This window comes from Syngnathus leptorhynchus, chromosome 9, assembly GCF_054491065.1.
Source record: "Syngnathus leptorhynchus isolate UIUO chromosome 9, UIUO_Slep, whole genome shotgun sequence".
NCBI lineage: Eukaryota > Metazoa > Chordata > Actinopteri > Syngnathiformes > Syngnathidae > Syngnathus > Syngnathus leptorhynchus.
In genome coordinates this window covers 14284676-14303599 of record NC_141203.1, presented here as the reverse complement: position 1 = coordinate 14303599, position 18924 = coordinate 14284676, and the positions used below count along the sequence as shown (strand labels likewise).

The 18924-nt window shown below is 55.6% G+C and overlaps 2 protein-coding genes across 4 annotated transcripts; one reads left to right on the top strand and one right to left on the bottom strand.

Moving 5' to 3' along the window:
- Positions 1-273: 273 nt before the first annotated feature.
- Positions 274-4995, bottom strand: LOC147051472 (zinc finger E-box-binding homeobox 2-like). The gene is made up of 7 exons (XM_085920675.1): positions 4886-4995; positions 3748-3816; positions 3437-3579; positions 2893-2995; positions 1420-2768; positions 1026-1182; positions 274-927 (listed from the first exon to the last, which is right to left on the bottom strand). The coding sequence occupies exons 1-7, from the start codon at positions 4941-4943 to the stop codon at positions 683-685; spliced, it is 2124 nt and encodes a 707-aa protein (XP_085776801.1). The 5' UTR covers positions 4944-4995; the 3' UTR covers positions 274-682.
- A 6455-nt stretch (positions 4996-11450) lies between these two features.
- On the top strand, positions 11451-18331 carry LOC147051471 (ecto-NOX disulfide-thiol exchanger 1-like). Of its 3 annotated transcripts, none has more exons than XM_085920524.1 (12): positions 11451-12771; positions 12965-13066; positions 14061-14132; positions 14196-14402; positions 14496-14735; positions 15167-15379; positions 15681-15787; positions 16032-16256; positions 16913-17017; positions 17082-17259; positions 17329-17414; positions 17514-18331. In XM_085920524.1, the coding sequence occupies exons 1-12, from the start codon at positions 12750-12752 to the stop codon at positions 17643-17645; spliced, it is 1689 nt and encodes a 562-aa protein (XP_085776650.1). In that variant the 5' UTR covers positions 11451-12749; the 3' UTR covers positions 17646-18331. The 3 variants fall into 3 exon arrangements, with proteins under 3 accessions (XP_085776650.1, XP_085776649.1, XP_085776651.1); XM_085920523.1 differs by having other exon boundaries at positions 17079-17259; XM_085920525.1 differs by lacking the exon at positions 17329-17414 and having other exon boundaries at positions 17079-17259; positions 17571-18331.
- Positions 18332-18924: the final 593 nt, after the last annotated feature.

The following is an 18924-nucleotide window of genomic DNA, read 5'->3' as shown; positions in this document are numbered from 1 at the left end:
CAATATTTGAGTCAGAAATTGACTCGTTCATGAGGAAAACATGACACGTTTCATTTTGTTCGCTTTTTATTTCATTGATCTGAATGGAAAGATGGCGGCGGCCCGCCGGCCTAGCGGTGAGCACAGCCACCTCGGATGAGGATGGATGGATGGATGGATGGATGGATGGATGGATGGATGGATGGATGGATGGATGGATGGATGGATGGGTGGATGGATGGATGGATGGATGGATGGATGGATAGCGGTGAGCACAGCCACCTCGGATGAGGATGGATGGATGGATGGATGGATGGATGGATGGATGGATGGATGGATGGATGGATGGATGGATGGAGGGATGGAGGGATGGATGGATGGAGCGAGGGATGGATGGATGGATGGATGGATGGAGCGAGGGATGGATGGAGCGAGGGATGGATGGATGGAGAGAGGGATGGATGGATGGAGCAAGGGATGGATGGAGCAAGGGATGGATGGAAGAGCTTTTCTTTGACTATAGTTGGATTTGTCAAAGTTGGAAGTGTGTCCCAAAATGACAATGTGAAATAAATAAGTTAGGCAATGACATCTAAAAATAATTTGATGTGGCTTTTCAAAAAGTTGCTTTTGATTTGACACATACAGATGTGGATCAGATCTGCGGCCAGAATAAAGACAGCGAGCCCGGTGGTGGAAGCGCTCAGGATGGGAGCGGGGCCCGCAGCGGGGTGGCCTCCCGGTGGACCCGCCTCTCCTCGGCCTCCCTCCGGCAGTACGAGTAGCGGTGGTTCATGTGCTGCGAGTACGAGCCCGAGTGCGAGAAGCGCTTGCCGCATTTGTCGCACTGGTAGGGCTTCTCGCCCGAGTGCAGGCGTGAGTGCTCGATCAGGTGATGCTTGTGCTTGAAGGCCTTGGGGCAGACGTGGCACTGGTGGGGACGCCTGCCTGCGTGCGCGCGTGCGTGTGTACGTGGGGGGGAAGAAAAATGAAAAGGCAGCCCAAGAAACAAAGAGTGACCCACGAAGAACACTATTCAACTGTACCTGTGTGTTCATACTTGTGTCTTAGGAGGGAGCTGCTCTTCTGGAATGTTTTGCGGCACACGTCGCAGGCGTACGTCCCGCCGCTGGCAGCCTGCCGGGCTCCCGTCAGCTGCTCCACACTTGACAAGAAGTCCATAGACCCGTCTGACAGCTCCCTCTAACGCAAACATACACACACAATGATAATCTCGCACCTCTTGACTGGGAGACACCTTCTGGAGCCCCCCCCCCCCTCCCCCCCGTGATCCCAAGTCTGGACAGAGCTTACAAACCTGGCTGGCCTCATGCAACCCCCCCCCTCCCAGACCCCAGACCTGCCCATCCTCCAGCACAACAAGACAGAATGTGAAGAAATGAACTGCTCATCAAATTCCAAGGCACCCCAGCAACGTACCTGAAGAGCTGTTTTGCTGCTGGCGTGCAATATGTCGGCAAAGGCGTCGGCCCCGCTTGCCATTTGGGGCGCGAAGCTCACCGAGTCCAGGAGCAGCGGGTAGTGGGCAGGTGACACAAACGTCGGCAAAGTGTAGCGCCGACTCGCCGCGGAGGCATCCATCCTAAACATGGGGCTTTTTTCCACAAGGTGGCGCTTTCTGCCGCCGTCCGGCGACTCTTTCTCCATGCCGATCCAGTCTCCTGCTCCCAAAGTCCGGCCTACTCCGTCGCCACTGAGTTCCGGTTGCTCGGATCCCATTTTCCTGCCGCCACTGAATTCACGCGCCAGGTATTTGGGCACAGAGAGATCCAGCGGAGTATCGGCATGAAGCTCCTCCCCGACCGTCGCGTTTGACGTCCCAGAGCTACACCGCACGCCTTTGGAGTTGAGCGCCGCCGGACGACCGTTGCGGTCCAAAGGGCCCCCCGGTGATCTTGCCCCTGGACTCTTTGATGTAAAGGCGACACCGTTTGACAACGTCGGCGAGCGTCTTGAGATCTGCCGCAGTCGTGAGCCGCCGTCCTCGGGAGGACCAGGATTCCGCCGAGTCAGCCAGTCCCGAACAAACTTTTGCGGAAGGCCCACGGCCAAGGAGATCTTGATCAGCTCCTCTGAGTCGGGGTCCGTATTCACGTTACAGTTAGTCTGCGTGACCGACAGGCGGTCCTCGAAAGGGGGGCCGGCGTGGAGCCCCTCGGCACGGGGCCCCTCAGTGCGGGGCCCCTCGGCGGGGGGCGCGAGCCATTGCGAGAACTTGGAACCCGGACCGAGTCCGGTGGCTGGCCGCGGAAGGGCTCGGACGCCTTTGTTCATCTGGCACAGGTAGCGCTCGTGTTGGTGGAGCGCAACAGGTCCCGGCAAAGTCTCCTTGCAGAACTGGCACGAGAGCTCTATGGACAGGTCGCTCTGTTTGTTTGGGACTCTCTGAGCCTTCACTGGGTAAACTGGCGCTTTGGAAGCCTCCTCTGGGATCCTGTCCATCTTTTGTCTGCGCATCTTGTGGACACGGTTGAAACCTGGTAGAAGGAAGTCCACACTCAACGTTCCCAGGTGGCCGGACCCGTTTGCCGAGACCCCGTTTGCACGAAAGCCATGACGAGAGCCCGTCATCGGCCCGTACTCCGGGCCGGTCTCCGATGTGCCGTTTTGCAGCCGGCGGCGGGGGCGGGAGAGCGGGGCGGGGCCGGCGGGCGAGGACGCCGGCCTTTGCGTGGGCCCCGCACACTTCCTGCCGCTGATGTGCGAACTGTACGAACCCGAGTGGGAGAAGCGCTTTTGGCAGTGGGGGCACTGGTAGGGTTTTTCACCTGGCAGCCAGTCCAGAACAAGAAAAGAGGGAAAAGAAGAAAAGATGTCAGAGGAGGCCGTAGAAGCTGCCATTATCTTTTCAAAGTGGCTCTGCAGGTGTGGACCTCCCACCCCGCCACCTACCGCTGTGGATGCGCAGGTGCTCCTTCAGGTGATGTTTGTACTTGAAGGCTTTTCTGCACTCGGCGCACTCGAACTTGCGCTTGCCGCCGCCGTCGTTCGGCAGCTGCAATTGAACAGATAAGTCAATTCAACACATCATCTCTGGTGGGGAGCGGAGGAGAGGGGAGGGGGATCCCTCCGTTTGTGCTTCTTCTGTGCGCCTTTCCCAAGTGGTCTTTTCTCATCCCCCACGTGGGCCCTTTGAAAGGCTCCCCACAACCAAATCGGAATCAAGCAAAAGTAAGACTTCAGAATGAAGGCCAATAAAAGAGGAAAAAGCATGGCAGGCAGACGCTTCAAAAGAAACAAAAGCGGCTGGATTTGGATTCCTTTTAAGCGCCATCTGGGTGGCTTTTAAGCCTCACGGTGTGTGGGGGGGTGCTTTTGGGTGGTTTTTATCATGATGCTGAAGAAAATGAGAAGAAAAAGTTCTGCTGTGTAACTTTTGGGACAAGCAGTACTGTGCTGGTCGTCCAACAGCTGATTTTGCAACGCCAGCCCTGACCTGCTCTCCCATCAGGCCGCCGGCTTCGGCTCCCGCGACAGCTTCCGCGTCTCGGGCCTCACTCGGGTCTCGCGGGTCGGCGACGATCGTACCGCTGCGCCAAAGGTACTGGGCCAGCGATGGCCCTGAAAGCCCGCACAAGCCTTCTCGTTGACGGAAAAGAGATGAAATGGGAATGAAAAGCAAAGGTGAAAAAATTTGAGGCCAACGGGTCAACTCGGACGCTTGTCACGAGCTCCCGCGTCACAAATGCTCACGGAACGTCTTTGGCGGATGGATGTGCGGGTGGAGACGTTGGTGCGGCGACTCACCCAGCGTCTGCCCATCTTCTTCACTTTGTTGTCCCCGCTCTCGTGACGTCGCCATGTCGTGGTCCAACACTGGAGGGGGAGGTGCTTGTTTACCATATACCATGACACCATTGCATCGTGTGTAGATATGCAGCCATGACTCCATGGAAATGCGTGTGTGCGTGCGTGCGTGCGTGTAGGCAGGTTCCAGGAAGGTTTGCAGAAGTGAAAGCGCTGACGCAGGAAGTGTGCAAATCTTCAAGTCATCCTCTTCCTCTCAGGCCAGCGAGCAAGTCGGTTTGCCATGGAGTGAAGGGCTGGATGAAGGGGACGTCGGTCGGGTGGGTGCCACTTTGAAGCGGCGCTCCCGGCTAGCTTTCCAATTGCTGGTTCCGCTTGGTTTCTTTTTTTCATTGTGCTTACTTGTTTGAGTTTATTGGTTTCATTTTGGACAAAGTTTCAGAGGTGGTTTCTTTTCAATATACAGAGGATTTGTATTTGCAAGATCCCAATCTATACATACGCACAGAAAAGCCGCATAGTCATGTGCCTTTTGGTTTGGTGCCACTTGGATGATTTGTCAAGGAGGATCTTGACATCATTGAGACATAAGCGTCTCATTTGATGATGGCGAGCGAGCGAGCGGCGTAGAAAGAAACAAATGGGCTCTGATGATTGACAGTCTCACTCTGCTCTGCCTCATATTGTCTGTGACGGGGAGGGGCCGAGATCTCGGTGCTGATCAGTGGCGCATGATGCACGCGCGTGCGCGCTTGACTTTGGGTGCGCTGCTCTCGGGATAAGCAAGACTTGCGTGAACTTTGACATGTCTTCAAGTGACTTGGCGCATGTCGGACGGACGGACGCACTCCCTCTTGTCAGAGCGGACGGCAGAAAAAGGCGAGACTAATCACTATTCAGTTCCCGCCATCTCGCCTCGGCTCGGCTCGCCTCGCGAGCGACAGGTTGCAGCCAGGAAAAAGGCCGTGCACGCTGCTAAACACCGCTTCAATGATACTACGTTGATGGAACACAAGCGCACGCGACGCACACACACTCTTCTTTTTCTTCTTCTCGTTATTATAACTTTTGCAACTCTTTTCAAATTTGGGTGGGAACTGCGGAGGTAGTAACTTGTTTATGTGATGAAAAAAGTTACCGTTCTTCCTGCGCGGGTTGGCTTGTTTTCTCCTCTGGAAGCGCGCGCGCTCCTCCATGTCTGCACACGCACGCGCAGGCCACCGGCACCCACCGGAGCTTTGGCTCCGTCCTGCCTGGTCCCGTCACGAGCGCAGCCAAACGTCACCTTCGGCTCGGTACGGTGCAGAACAGAGCGCGCGCGCGCGCACACCCGACCGCGTCCACGACGCCTCAACAATGACTCGGTCCTTCAAGCACGACAGACAGCGTAGGAGGGGCTCCGCATGCAGCGGTCACTTCGGGGCGGTGACGTCACAGCTGTTGCGCCAATTGACGGGTCGGAATGACCTGGGTGACGTCACGATGCAAGTTGCGTGCGGTGGTGGGAAGTCAGCATTATGATTTCCGATCGTTCTTCTTTGGATTCTTCTTCTTCGTCCGGCAGATTTGACTGGGCGTTTTGCTCATTTCTTTCACTTCACTGCCTTTATGAAGTTGGCCGCGCAATGTGACGCAAGGACGGAGCGACCAAGCCCAGGTTCGGGCTCGGCTACAAAGAAAGTGCAAAGCAAAGCCGAGCAAAAGCCGCGCAGCTGACAAGTAAAACGTCATCGCATTGACTGGAAACAATTTAGTTGGATTGGACAAAAAAAAAAAAGTTTCATCAATTGGACTCAACATCTTGCTCTTTCCACGCCAGCAGCAGTATTTGCTCTTTTGGCATAAAAGCAAAAAATACAAAATTTGAAACCGATATTAAGAGATGCCCACAAAAACACGATCTAGATGGGCTGTCACAATGCTTATTTTTAGGAAACAGGCCCAGCAAAGCATTTGAGCAGTTAAGATGTTTACAGCAAAGCGTGAGCGCTCGCCATCAGCAACTTGAGTGACAGTGTCAGCCGCGCGGCGCTTCCTCCCCGCACTCGGTCAGGCTCAGATAAGCTCTAGAAGTCCGATAGCGGCCTGGCCAGGAAGCGCACGTGAATCTACTGGGGGGGTCAGAAAGAGCTCATTTAGTCGAAATGAGCCACCTAAAAAAGAATTTGCTCTTGCAAGGAACAAAGTCAGGCAAAAGGCACAAAAGTGAAACTTTTGCAAATGTCCTTCTTGGTCCTCACGAGCAAGCCTTTGAAAAAGACTCAAAGTTGAAGAGTAAGAAAGCCACAGATGACATACGGGAGTAGCATTCAAGTGGCCTTCATGCTTTTCTTTCACTTTGGAACCCCGCAAAGGCAGCTAGCTAGCAGCCACGCTAGCCAGCTAGCGCCAGCCAGGGGCCTCCGGATCAGTGAGTTAGACAAACCATTGCAAGGTTCCCCCTTGGGGTGGGCAGAGGTCTGGCCATCTGTCTCGCGAGGGGACCGCTCCGATAAAGCATAATCCAGATGAGCCACTAAAGTGAGAGCGGGGGGCTCGTCATGGCAACGGCAGGAAAGGCGGGCGGACCGACAGCTCCTCTCTCCTGACGACCCGAGTGCGGGCCCCTTTGATGACGGAGGAAGCGTTCCCGGAACGCATTTTTAAATTTCACCCAAATTTGAAATTTCAAAGCGGGACCTGTAGTCACGCAATTTCTCTCGGCTCCAAAAGAGGAAGCAACAAGTGTAGGGCAGCGTTGCCTGCCTGCCTGCCTGCCTGCCTGCCTGCCTGCCTGCCTGCCTGCCTGCCTGCCTGCCTGCCTGCCTGCCTGCCTGCCTGCCTGCCTGCCTGCCTGCCTGCCTGCCTGCCTGCCTGCCTGCCTGCCTCTGCCTGCCTGCCTCTGCCTGCCTGCCTCTGCCTGCCTGCCTCTGCCTGCCTGCCTCTGCCTGCCTGCCTCTGCCTGCCTGCCTCTGCCTGCCTGCCTCTGCCTGCCTGCCTCTGCCTGCCTGCTCATGGGCCAACGTTTGATGCTCGCCGTTGGGATTCTTGGCCGATTCTTGGTAACCCCAGGTGGCTCTGACGGGCGGCGGTTGTCACAGAGATGCCTCAATGGAGGCTTTGTGAAGACCGCCGAGGTCCGGACTCGACGGAAGCTGGCAGACGGGAGACGTCCCGCCTCCGATGGAGGCTGATCCTGGCTGTTGCCCACGGGACAGGAGTTGAGCGAGTTGACCCCCTTTGCTCTGATCAGCCAAACTGACAAATGATTAGAAAGTCATTTGGATGAATATTTTGGGACTTTGAAAAGTTAGAGGAAAATTTAGATCATGTCAGACCATATTTTCACGGACTGGCCTTTATATAAATATATAAACAAATCATTTATAATAAGTATATATAAATACGATGAAATAAAATGATACTACTGGCATTAAAACAAATACAAAGCGAATACAAATAAAACTCACCATCGTATCTGCTCCGTAGGTTTGTTTTGGTCGCTGTAACCGCAGAAAATCACGCTTCACATAGATAGGATGTTGGAAAGAGAAGCAGGGTTTTCTGTGCTTTTGTGGCGATATCGGGATATTCTGCCTTGATTTTAATCCAGCTTTCTTTTTCTTGAAAGTTGTAGCCTCTTCTTCTGTCTCCTCATTGGGCCTTTTCTTATTTCCAAACACCTCTTTTTCTTACTCATTTTTTTGCTAGCTACGCGGGCTCGACCGGGGTAACACGTCACGTGACCGGGACGAGCGTCTTGACCTAGAAGTAACCTGTGTCAAGAGGCACAGATGCAGCGACGGATGTAATTGGGAGAGAATCCCCAATTTATTTTTAGAATTTTCTAAATAAATTATTACTTATTTTTGCTAGTTTTGCGGGCTCAACTGGGGACACATGTCACGTGACTGGGACGAGCGTGTGAATTAATTAATCGTCGATAAAAAAAAAAATTCTGTGCGGCCCGGTACCAAATGACCCACGGTACCGGTCCGCGGCCCGGTGGTTGGAGACCACTGATTTAGACTAGATCTCATTTCCTTGAATAATTCGCTCTCATACGGGATACGGGTGACGCCCTGCCCCGGAGTACGTGCGTGCGCACATGGAGCGATCGTGGACAGGAAAGCGTTCAAGAGTGACAGAAAAAAAGGAAACTCAAGTGCTCCGTGAGTACACCCAAGTCATAACGAAAATACGTTGGATAAGGCAAGATACGAGGAGGCACAAAACCCGCACAAAAAAAGGGCTTTCATTCATCAAGCCCATGAATGAAATGTTGCGCCCACACAAACTGTTTGCCATCAATGAAATAACATCACGCTTTTGTCAGCTTTCTCCGCAATTCTTTTGACGGATTGCCTTCCGTGGAGACGCTGGCCGGGTCTCTGTCCAGACTTGCTTCATTTTTTGACTTGGGTTTGGCTTCCTCTAGCGGATACCAGTGCAGTCACTTCTTCCGCAGTCTCATGTCGCTTCCGTGTGTTCCTTTGGCCGGCCCAGGAGAGGGCGCCAAATATTCACTCAAGGAGGCAGCCGAGTCAGTCGCGGTCCCCTGTGGCTTTTTCACTCCATTTTGGGGCGGAGCGCTCCGACTCCCGCCACCTATCACGGGTGGCAGGCAAAGTGATCATTTGGTAAAGTGCGGCAGGCATGATCGAGCTTTGGCGGAGGCGGCGAGCGACGTCCGGCGACATCCGACGAGTCCATCTCGACCAATGCTTCTCTTTAGACTTGGAAATGTTGCGTGCCAATTTGCTGGATGTCCCCCCCCCCCCCCCCTTTGTTTGTTTTCATTTGGATCGTTTGGTCAAGTGAAATGAATAGATGCAGCCAGCCCCTAATGACCAAAAAGTCTCTTCCCCATTCCACGACATCCCCTGACCTAATTATTCTTTTATTCAAGTCATTCTAATGATCCCAAAGAATTCATCCTAGAAATTGCACGCGGGCACAAAACAAAACAACGAAACTCCTTCATCAATAATAACGATAACAATTGGATACATCATGAGAGAATGATGATGAGGATGATGATGATGACGCACGGCCCGGCCCGGCCCGCCCGTGTGTGCGCATCCCCGCGGGCGAACGTGCGCGCGACCGCGCAGCGGCTGAAGCTCCGCTTGGCGCGCTTCATCTTCACCACCGTCGCGTTCCTGGCAGAGGTAAGAAGCGCAAGTGACGTATGGAGCAGGAGCGCGATGGACGGATTGACTTTGACGTCGTCAATTGATGCTTAATTGAATGCAAGTCAGGCTCGGCTCGGCTCGTTGCCGTGCGCACTCGTCCCTCGCTTCTTGGTCGCTCGCGCCCCGTTGCTTTCGATGAGTACGCGCGTGCGCGTGCCTCTCGATGGCAAAGTCGAGGAAGGCGGAAGAAGCCTACAATGGGACATTTTCGTCCCCCGCCGCCGCCCGTCGGGTCGGCAGACACGCGCGCCGTCAATCGTGCGTCCGTGCGAGCAGATCGGGGCGCGAACCAACCGCGGTGGGGGTATATGACGTCATCTGCTGCGAGACGTCATCAAAAGTCAGCGGGGTGGTCTCGCATGACTCGAATTTCGACGCTCGGTTCTCTGGCCTGACTGGCGACCAGTCCGTTGTCAGTTGGTAGTAACGTGCATGGCCGGCCGCTGAGCAACCGCAAGCAAGCTCAAGTTGGAAGGCTCAAAACATAAGCCACCCTTAAGCTAAGCATTGTTTGACAAGTTTTGGTGAGCGACTGCTACACTTCTTCTTCATCATCATCATCATCATCATCATCATCATCATCATCATCATCATCATCATCATCATCATCATCATATCCCGCAAAGGGAGCATTTTGCTCATGCACCCCACGTCACCTCAGAAGTGGACACATTTTAGCCGCATGTCTGTCTGTCTGACTGTCAGCCTGTCTACACGCGCTACTGTATGTAGTCGCTCAGCTATGTATTGTCTGCATGTGTGTATATATAGATAGGTAGATTTTTGAAATAGATATGGATGGATATGAGTTAGCTATGTAGTTAGTGTATGTATATGTATACTAGGTGGCAGGCAGGCAGGCAGGCAGGCAGGCAGGCAGGCAGGCAGGCAGGCAGGCAGGCAGGCAGGCAGGCAGGCAGGCAGGCAGGCAGGCAGGCAGGCAGGCAGGCAGGCAGGCAGGCAGGCAGGCAGGCAGGCAGGCAGGCAGGCAGGCAGGCAGGCAGGCAGGCAGGCAGGCAGGCAGGCAGGCAGGCAGGCAGGCAGGCAGGCAGGCAGGCAGGCAGGCAGGCAGGCAGGCAGGCAGGCAGGCAGGCAGGCAGGCAGAGCGCCACCTTGAAGCTGGCTGGCTTGGCAGCAGCAAGGAGCTAGCCGCGTGATGCGGATCCTCATGGACCCGCTCCTATGCGGTGACATTTTAAGAGGCCTTGCCCCACCATGTAACTAAACCAATCAATCGGCAGCGCTGTCGCCGACCGCTTTTGTGTCGGAGAGGCGCCACTTTTGCTGTCTTCGCGCCTTCCTTTTTCAAACTTCTCTTTGTGGTGTAGCAGGTGTGCGTCTCGTCGACGAGAGCAGGAGCCGTCGGTCGGTCCAAACAATGTCATGCCACGCGCCCCGCCTAATATTCACTCAGAAGGCACGGCGGCGGAAAAAAAAGCAATAAATGATTTCCACTCGAAGGCTGGCGCACGCCATCCGTAATCCTCTTTGTGTGGGCGCTCATTGCTGACTTGCAAAAGAAAAATGTGGCAGCCAGAGTCAAGAGGAAATGGACTTCTTGGAATTTGGCAACTTTGCCAAGGTCTTTGACCTTTTGGAACAAACACAAGGCCGACATGAGAGCGAGCGTAACTTGCAGAATTTGGAAGGAAGGAAGGACTTGTGCTGTATTAACAAACATGAGCCATCAATGCGCTAGCTGTTAGCTTGAGGCACCCAAACTCAAGTGGGGACGAGTGAAGTGACTTGTGTGTGTGTGTGTGTGTGTGTGTGTGTGTGTGTGTGTGTGTAGTGTTGTGTATTGCGCGCATGGCTGTTTGTAGTGTGTGTATTCTGTGTGTATTTATCCCATCTGATAACAGGAAGCGGTTGCCAGCCGGCACACCCAACCAAGCGGTCGCCAGCCAATCGCAAACTGACAAACAAGCAAGCAAGCATTTGCGCTCACACTCACGCCGACACGTACGCTGACCAAATAATAGCGCTCCGTCGAGGAATTTGTGTGGTGTCGTTGGCGACACGTGGCGGCGTCAACTCTAAACAGATGCCCGTGGCCCCGCCCCTTTGGTGATGGACGGGCGACGTGGAAAGCGGCGCCGCTCGCGCTCACGCACTCTGACAAGTTGTCGCGGTGCGGCAACAATGTGGCTCGTTAGCGGCAGGTGAGGATAAAGGCGGCGCTGCTGACCTTTATATTGAAAAATCACTCCCAGCCTTTCAAGCGCCTCAAAAATGGTTCATCCTTCAAAGCACAAGTACGTGTCACCTACATGATCACGCAACATTTCTTTTCCTTTGACTTAATTTGCGTGGACTGGAACAAAGCGCAAGCAGAGAACGTTCAAACGAAGGAAGGCAAATCAAGTGATTTTCATCTTCTAGGATGAAAGAGTGGGTGGAGTGTGTGGGGGGGTCAAACAGATTGAGGGGGGGGGGTCCAAAAGGCATACTGCGGAACCAGATATGGCGTAGCTCCACTTGGATCATCTCTCTCTCGCTCTCTCTCTCTCCACATCCATGGCGGTAGTTTTTCTTCTCCCTCCCGTCGTTTTGTCTCCTCGCGGGCGTCCATCTTGTTTATATTTCCACCTCTTTGTCCTCGCCTGCTGCCCTCACTGTAGCACCCTCCCTAGCACCATTCCCCCTTGCGCCGCCCCTCCCCCACATCACGTCTTGATCTATGCACCGGATTGTGCGCAGCGGCACTGACAGAGCAGCGCGGCGCCAGCTGGCGACCGGCAAGCCACGCGCACTCTCCATCAAGGTGCAGTGAACATTTGCAGCCTGCAGACAATGCACACTTCCTGCTCCAATACCATGCCATGCCATGACATCGCCTTAATTGGCTTGGGTCGGCCTCCAAACTCAGGACTGAATTGAGAATTGGGAGCTGTGAAAGTGCCGGCGGTCTGGGCACACTCGCACTTTTCCCATGAGCCTGTTGGTGTGCCGACGGCTTGCACGTCTTTTGCACGGGCGAGCTGGTCGCTTTGGGCCGAGCCATCCGTCCAAATCCAAATCCTGAAAGCTAAAAGGAAGAAGGAGCAGAACGTGACGACGATGCTTGCGAGTGGCAGGTCAGGCCGGCCAGCCAGCCAGCTAGCGCGCTTGGACGCGCCGCTCGGCCTTGATGCAAACCCAAAGTGACAGCAGCAGCGGCGAGCCGCTTCCGCCCATCAGCTGGCTCGCCTGTCACACGTGCGTGCGTGCGTGCGTGCGCGCTGTCACTTTTCATTTGGCCTCATTTGGCGCCCACTTGCTGTTAGCTTGTTTCTCGGCCGCGTCCGTTTGCTCCCGTGGAAATGCTGGGCTCACAACAAAGTCAAAAAGAACCACATCGAGACAAGACAGATGGCCTTGTTTTTCTGGCAAAAGCAACATAGGGAGCGTTGCGGTCGCTCGGCCCTCCCTCCTCGCACTTGGTCGTGAAAGTGCCCAGCGTTCCGCTTCAAGTCGTCCCAAACGGAAACGTTTCTCCATTGGCGAGCCTTTGTTAGCCGTGAGTTGTTTGTTAGCCGCGGTCTTTGTTAGCCGTCAGTCGTTAGCAGGCCAGCGGCTAATTGCCGTCCCATCACGCGGCAGGGCGCACACACAGGCAGGCAGGTAGGCGAACCGAGGGTGCACACGTGCATGCGGGCTTTGACACCTTCCACCTGGAGTCTGCGACGCTGCCGCCAAGCAAAATGGCCGACGCTCGGCCAAAGCGCTCCCTCCCTCCCCGCGCTCAGACGACCCAAATGAGACGCCGTCAGCCGAAGAATCCTAACACCACTTCTTCTCCTTCCTCTGGTCAAGCGCCTCCGTGTTCAGCATTTATTGGCCGGCGCGATGACATCACGTGGGAGTGCCGGTACGTTCCGAGAGCTGCGTGTGTCGTTTGTGCGTGCGCTGCTTTGGATGCAAAAGCACGCTTGCCTGCCTGACATGGTGTTTGTGTTTGTGCATGTGCATCTTTCCCACATTTGCATGCACGTGTGCACTGACTGTGCAGCTGTGGTTTTGGGCATGCACGTCTAAGTGTGCTTTACGTGCACTTCCCGCAGCCAATGGCGTGGCACCTCTCCCTGCAACGGGCGAGGCATCCCTGTTGCCGCAGCGACCGCTCGCCGCAACCAACTTCCTGTACCCGGAGGCCAGCTCATCAGGTAGGCGGCTGTCAATCGACCATCACGCTCACAATGAGGCGCCGGTGAATATTCATGCAGGCTAATGAGTCGCCTGCCACCAACAAGGTGTCGCGCGTCCCACGCCTCGCCGGCGCCGATTAATCCGTCAAACAAAGCTAATTGGACGGCGGCGTCTCGTCAAAAACAAGCCGAAAGACTCGATCTGCGGAGCGGGGCATTAGTCAGGGTTAGGGCCCCATGACAATGGACAGGGTCGGGGCGGGCCGCTGTCAGCGTTAGGGCGCCATGACAATGGACAGGGTCAGGGCGGGCCGCTGTCAGGGTTAGGGCCCCATGACAATGGAAAGGGTCGGGGTGGGCCGCTGTCAGGGTTAGGGCCCCATGACAATGGACAGGGTCAGGTCGTTTGTCATGGGGCCGTTTTGCGCTCGTTGGCCACTGCAATCTTCTCTTTGCAGGGCCCGACCACCGTCTGCACCACTTTAGCTGACGTAATTCCGACGCGGGTGCGCGAACCAGGAGGGTATCTGCGCCCTTTTGCGTTGCGTCATTGGGGAGGAGCGCGGCTCGCTGGCTTCTGTCGGGCTAAGCGAGCGGTCGCAATTGAGCTGTCAGGGTTATCGCGCGCAACACATTGATGAACGGTTGGCGGCGGCCGAGGGCGCCGCCGCTCGCTCGTCATCATTAGCGGCGGGACGGAGAGCAGGCCTTTCTGCTGCCGTTGACTCGTTTATCTTCCCCCGTCGCTTTCCGCCGCAGCCACTGCGCTTTTTATCTCCAGCGGCCGCCTTTTATCCCTCTTCTTCCTTTTCTTTTCCTTTCTTGCTTATCACAGCTCAGATGGGGTTTTTTCTGCATGCAACTTTCGCTCTTCTTCAGTGGCGCTCAAAGGGAAAGCTTGCCTTCCCTTCCCATTCCTGGAAAATTCACCAAATGAAAATCACGTGCTGGCAAAATGAGGCGGATGCTAAGATTTAGCACCGCTCTGGCCCTCTTCTCTTCTCTTTGCCAGGCTCGGCGTGCCCGCCCCCGGCCAAGGAGATCATCCGCCTGAAAGGATGCACGCTCTTCCCGCCCAACCCCAGTAAGAGCAGCGGTGGCGATGCCAGCGCATATTCTCCGTTGTGACGGCGCCGCTGTGTGGTAGAACTGCCCCCGCCGTCCACCCGGCTGCGGCCGCCCGGCTGCAAGACGGTGTTTGTGGGTGGACTTCCGGAGCGCGCCGGCGATAACATCATCAGGGAAGTTTTCAGCTCCTGCGGCGACATCGTGGCCTTACGCAAAAGCAAGAAGAACTTCTGCCACATTCGATTTGGCGAGGAATTCATGGTGGACCGGGCGCTCCGCTTGTCAGGTGATAAAGCCAGCGACCGACGCTGGCTGGTTGTAGCTGAAAGCGGGACAAATTGCGCCAGCTACTCTCAACTCTGTCTCTTTTGTCTCGCAGGCTACCGGCTTCATCTGAGCTCGTTGGACAAGAAAGACTCGGGCCGAATCCACGTGGACTTTGCGCAGGCTCGAGACGACTTGTACGAGTGGGAGTGTAAACAGAGACTGCTGCAAGGAGAAAAGGGCCAAGGACGGCAGGAGCCGCCGTCGTTGCTGCCGCCGCCGCCGCCGTCTCCACTCTCCCTCATGCCGCTCTTCTCAGAGCAGGAGGCGGCCCTCTTGGCTGAGTGCCTGAAAGGTGAGAAGGGGAGGGGGATGCTGAGATGTTGGATAGAATCGGAGCAGGTTGAATGGAAACATTTTGGGTGTTTGTGGCAGGTAGGCAGGCAAACGCAGGCAGCTTCTTGTTCAAGGCGCTCACTCTTGTTGTGCTTTGTGCGCCGTGTTGTAAGGCCTCGCTAATCTGCGCCGGCGCTTTTGACGGGGCCGCCCCTAAAGGCTCCCTAATGCTTTGCCTCGCTGCTCCCATTGTCAGTCAAATGAGCCCAGCCGGGTAATCGGCGCCGGCGGCCCCATCGGACGCCCTAGCTCCCGTGAAGGCGCCGTCACCTTCCATCGCAGTCCACAAAGGACTTGACGCCTCTTATCTCGTGTGCTGACGTCAGAAGAAAAAGCCAAAGCAAACGTGTGTGTGTGTGTGTGTGTGCGTATGCGCACTTTGTCCAACAGACAAGCATCGGTTCAGCTGGGCCGCGTCGGTGCTTTTGTGGTGGCTGGACGGTGGGCAGGTGAACCGCGCCAGCGCCAACCACGTGTACGCTTTGCTGCAGAGCGCCAATGCGCACGCCGAACGACTGCGCAGAGACGCCGCCCAGCAGCGGCGGGTGCTGCGCAAGGCCAGGGCTGCCTTCCGCTGCGCCCTCGCCACCATCCTCCAGCAGTGTAAGAACAACACACTCACACACGCACACACACACACACACACACACACACACACACACACACACACACACACACACATACACACACTTTTGGGAACGCCCGCCGACATTCGGCATTGGGCACGCAAAGAAAGTCTTGAGAAGGGAAAGCGGGACGACCCATTGGTAAGTACCGGCGCAAGTACGTACACAGCCTGAGTACACAGTGTAGGTCGTCAAGCGCTTGCGCTCCGTTTAGCATTTAGCACTGCGGAGCCCAGCAAACAGATTTTCCATGTCTCGCCCTTCCTCTCCGGCCCAAGTGGACCAGGTCTTGTCCGTCTTGGCGGCGTCGGGGCGACAAAAGTCTCGGGACCACTTCTCCAAAGCTCAGCGCAAGAACATTGACCTGTGGACCAGGCAGTGCCAGGTTGGTACCCGACGAGCTCGCTCGCTCGCTTTGGAGGATCACGGTGGGTGGGTTGATTGCTGGCGTCACGGTGGATGCCGGCGTCACCGAGCCCGACCCCCTCCATGACCCCAGTCTCGTTCACGCAAAGGTGAGGGGTTGCGACGGTGGTGATGAAGGTGACGATGTCGCTGATGATGAAGGCGGCGACGAACGCAGCCTTGTGATGATGAAATTGCTGAAGGCAACGTTGACGTGTTCGCAGGGGGACAGCGAGCAGCTGTCGGGCCTCAGACGTCACCGTGACGACGAGGACGAGTTCGAGCCAGGTCTTTACAGGAAGAAGATGAAGACGGCCAAGTTAAGCACGTGCGGCCACCGAGACGAAGAGGCTTTTGAGGAGGAGGGGGAGGAGCTTATGAGCCAGGAGGCGGAGCCGCTGAGGGGAGAGGCCTCCGTGCCGCCGCCGCCCCTGCTGCCCGCGCAACAGGTCCTTGTCGTCCATTGTGTTTGCGTTGCTCGTGATCTCCATGTTGAACGCCCCCCACCCTACACCCTAACCCTTTTTGAGAGCTGACAGGTTGGCTCCAGCTCCAGCTGCAGCGTCCTTTTCATGCTCCCTCTTGAACCAAAATGGACATTTTTGTCACTGAAGCTGTGGAGGGCGTCATTTGTCCTCATGTATATTTGTCGTTGCGGGCACAACAACTTGACCACAAGTAGATGCTGCCAGGTCCCCGCCTGGTGGACGTACGCGGTATTGCAGGCGTCTCGCACTTCCACCCTCCCTCAGGTCAGATTGAGGATGAGCATGGAAGGAGCAAGTTAGCCACGATTGGACGAAACCCGCGGGACATTCCAAGACCCATCCGTCATTGCAAGTCTAAACAGCCAATCTTCCAAAATCATTCCATTTTCCATGGGATTGATTTGGAAGCCCGGGCCAGTTTGGACTTGACTGAAAATCATTCCAAGCGGCCAAAGTGCCAGAACAACAACGGGTGCCGTGACGTGGCGTGGTGCCGCCAGTAAATACCGCTAGTAGATGCTGCCAGTAGATGCCGCCAGTAGATGCGATCCCAATTGGCCTCCATGTGCTCGTGCGTGCCTTGCGCGGAGTGACGTGGAGCCTTTGTCGCATTGCAGGTGTTGAGCCTGCGGGACGAGACGGCGGGCGAGGAGGCTGAGCTACAGCGGGCCCGCGCCCAAGCTCACTTCCTGGAGGGGGAGCCGCTGTTCCTGCAGCAGAGGGTACGCTGCTGCCTCGCAAACTCCTTCCGGCTTCCTTCCTCAATTTGTTTGCCGGTGTCAGCAGGTGACGTGCGGCGCAGAGCTGCGGGAGAAGGTCAGCGCTGCGCTCGGACCGCTCGGCTCATGTGCACATCAAGTGACGGGCGTGCCTGAGCCTGCCTTTTGGTCGGCGGCGGCAGCTTGGCACGCGAGTGGAGAGACGGGAGGCGTCCTGGTGTCGGAGAAGGAGGCTTTGCTCCTGGGTAACGTATGCAAATGAGATACTAATTTGACGACACCGTAGCAATCACGCCCGCTCCACCCTTGGCCAGGCGTGGTGTCGGCTTTCCTGCACGTTCATCCGTTCGGGGCCAACCTGGAATACTTGTGTTCCTACGTGCACACGCTGGACTGCCAGGTGCGAGCGAGCGAGCTCACACACTCGTACGCGGCTCGGCGGCCTGGTACACGCGCGCATGCGAGACGGGCACGAAAGGTGACGCCATCTTTGTGTTAGGTGTCGTCGGGGCAGCTGGAGCGGCTGATGGTGCGTCTGCCCCTCATGTTCCGTCAGGAGCTGAGCGGCGTGGGCGCCACGCTGGAGAAGCGCTGGAAGTTCTGCGGCTTCGACAGCCTCCGCTCTGGCTGAGGTCCGGCGCCTTTTCTTCTGGCTCGGTGTCGTGGAGGATGAGCGTCCGGGATTTGCGAGCGTGTTCAAGTGCGAGTTGAGGTAATAGGAGTCAGCTCAAAAGACTTGACCCGGAAATCATCGCGTCGTCACGGCCGAAGCGCTTGGGTTGCCCGGCGTTTGACGACCTACTATGTCGGCCCATTCAAACGGAAGTGCGCCAGATTGGGCCGCCAGATTGGGCCGCCAGTTTTGCTAGTGTGTTTTTGCCGTTAGGCCTTTTCTTTTGAAGGTCTCGTCTGAGCCCGCTCGGCCTCATTTCTCCAGCCGCTTCCTTTTTTTTTTTCTCAGACGTCTGAGCACGCTCGACAACCTCAACTTTTGACCGTGTGTTTTTGTTTCCAGTTCGCATGGTGTCTTCTTTCAATACTTTGTTACGTGTTTCAATGAGGAAGCAAAAGAACAAACCTTGCTTTTGTGCAGAAATATGGAGAGAAGGACCAAGTAAGCACTTAGCTAAGCGATGACCTGGTCATCTTCTGAAGTTTTATAAAGGTCCTCTCTATATTTAGCCCCATTGCTAATTCTGGTGCATTTACAGAAATGTTCTTTAATTGATGTGCGCTGTACCTGTCTGTCTCTCTGTCTGTCTGTCTCTCTGTCTGTCTGTCTGTCTGTCTGTATGTCTGTCAAATAAACTCATCAAATCAAGGAAAAAGGCTCGTTGGACTCTCCTTTGGCTCTCGACTCCTTTTCGTGAGCCGTTGTGCCACCTAGCGGCCTCTATGTGTGTTGCGTGCAGCGCGCGTTCTCGTGTGCACGCACGCAGCCACGGACGCACACTCGGGAACAAACCCGCTTGATTAGAAGAGGTGCACTGCATTCTGCATGTGCGAGCGAGCACACGCACACATGGAGGCTGCATGGGACGAAGCAAACTTTTGCCCGGAATGCGCTGTCTCGTGTTTTAAAGTTTTGGGCCAGTCACAAGCAAGCATTTGCATTTGACGACATGTGGCCGACAGGATCATGCCAAGTGCAAAACTGTCATTTGCTGTCTCTGGTTGGACGGGAAGCAGTTGAGCCAAGTCAAGGGGCCAGGGAAAAAAAAAAAAAAAAAAAGGGAATGTTGGCGCTGGGGTGGGGTGTTGCGACTTTACAGATAGGAGCAGCTGTGCTGGACCACTTGTGTAAAGAAATCGCCCCCCCCCACCCTCCCAACTTGAGGGCTGACCAATGCGGTGTGAATACCTTTGACGTCACAGGGGTATAAAGCCCCCCGGCGGAGCAGCCGGCCCTT

Excerpts from the sequence above, each read along its gene's own strand:
- LOC147051471 (XM_085920523.1), top strand. The coding sequence starts at position 12,750 with ATGACATCACGTGGGAGTGCCG. Across the intron at positions 14,133-14,195 it reads GCTCTTCCCGCCCAACCCCA|AACTGCCCCCGCCGTCCACC; the intron begins GTAAGAGCAGCG and ends GCTGTGTGGTAG. Across the intron at positions 15,788-16,031 it reads TGTGGACCAGGCAGTGCCAG|GGGGACAGCGAGCAGCTGTC; the intron begins GTTGGTACCCGA and ends ACGTGTTCGCAG.
- LOC147051472 (XM_085920675.1), bottom strand. The coding sequence starts at position 4,943 with ATGGAGGAGCGCGCGCGCTTCCAGAGGAGAAAACAAGCCAACCCGCGC. Across the intron at positions 3,580-3,747 it reads AGAAGATGGGCAGACGCTGG|GCTTGTGCGGGCTTTCAGGG; the intron begins GTGAGTCGCCGC and ends GTCAACGAGAAG. Across the intron at positions 2,996-3,436 it reads GCGGCCTGATGGGAGAGCAG|CTGCCGAACGACGGCGGCGG; the intron begins GTCAGGGCTGGC and ends GTTCAATTGCAG.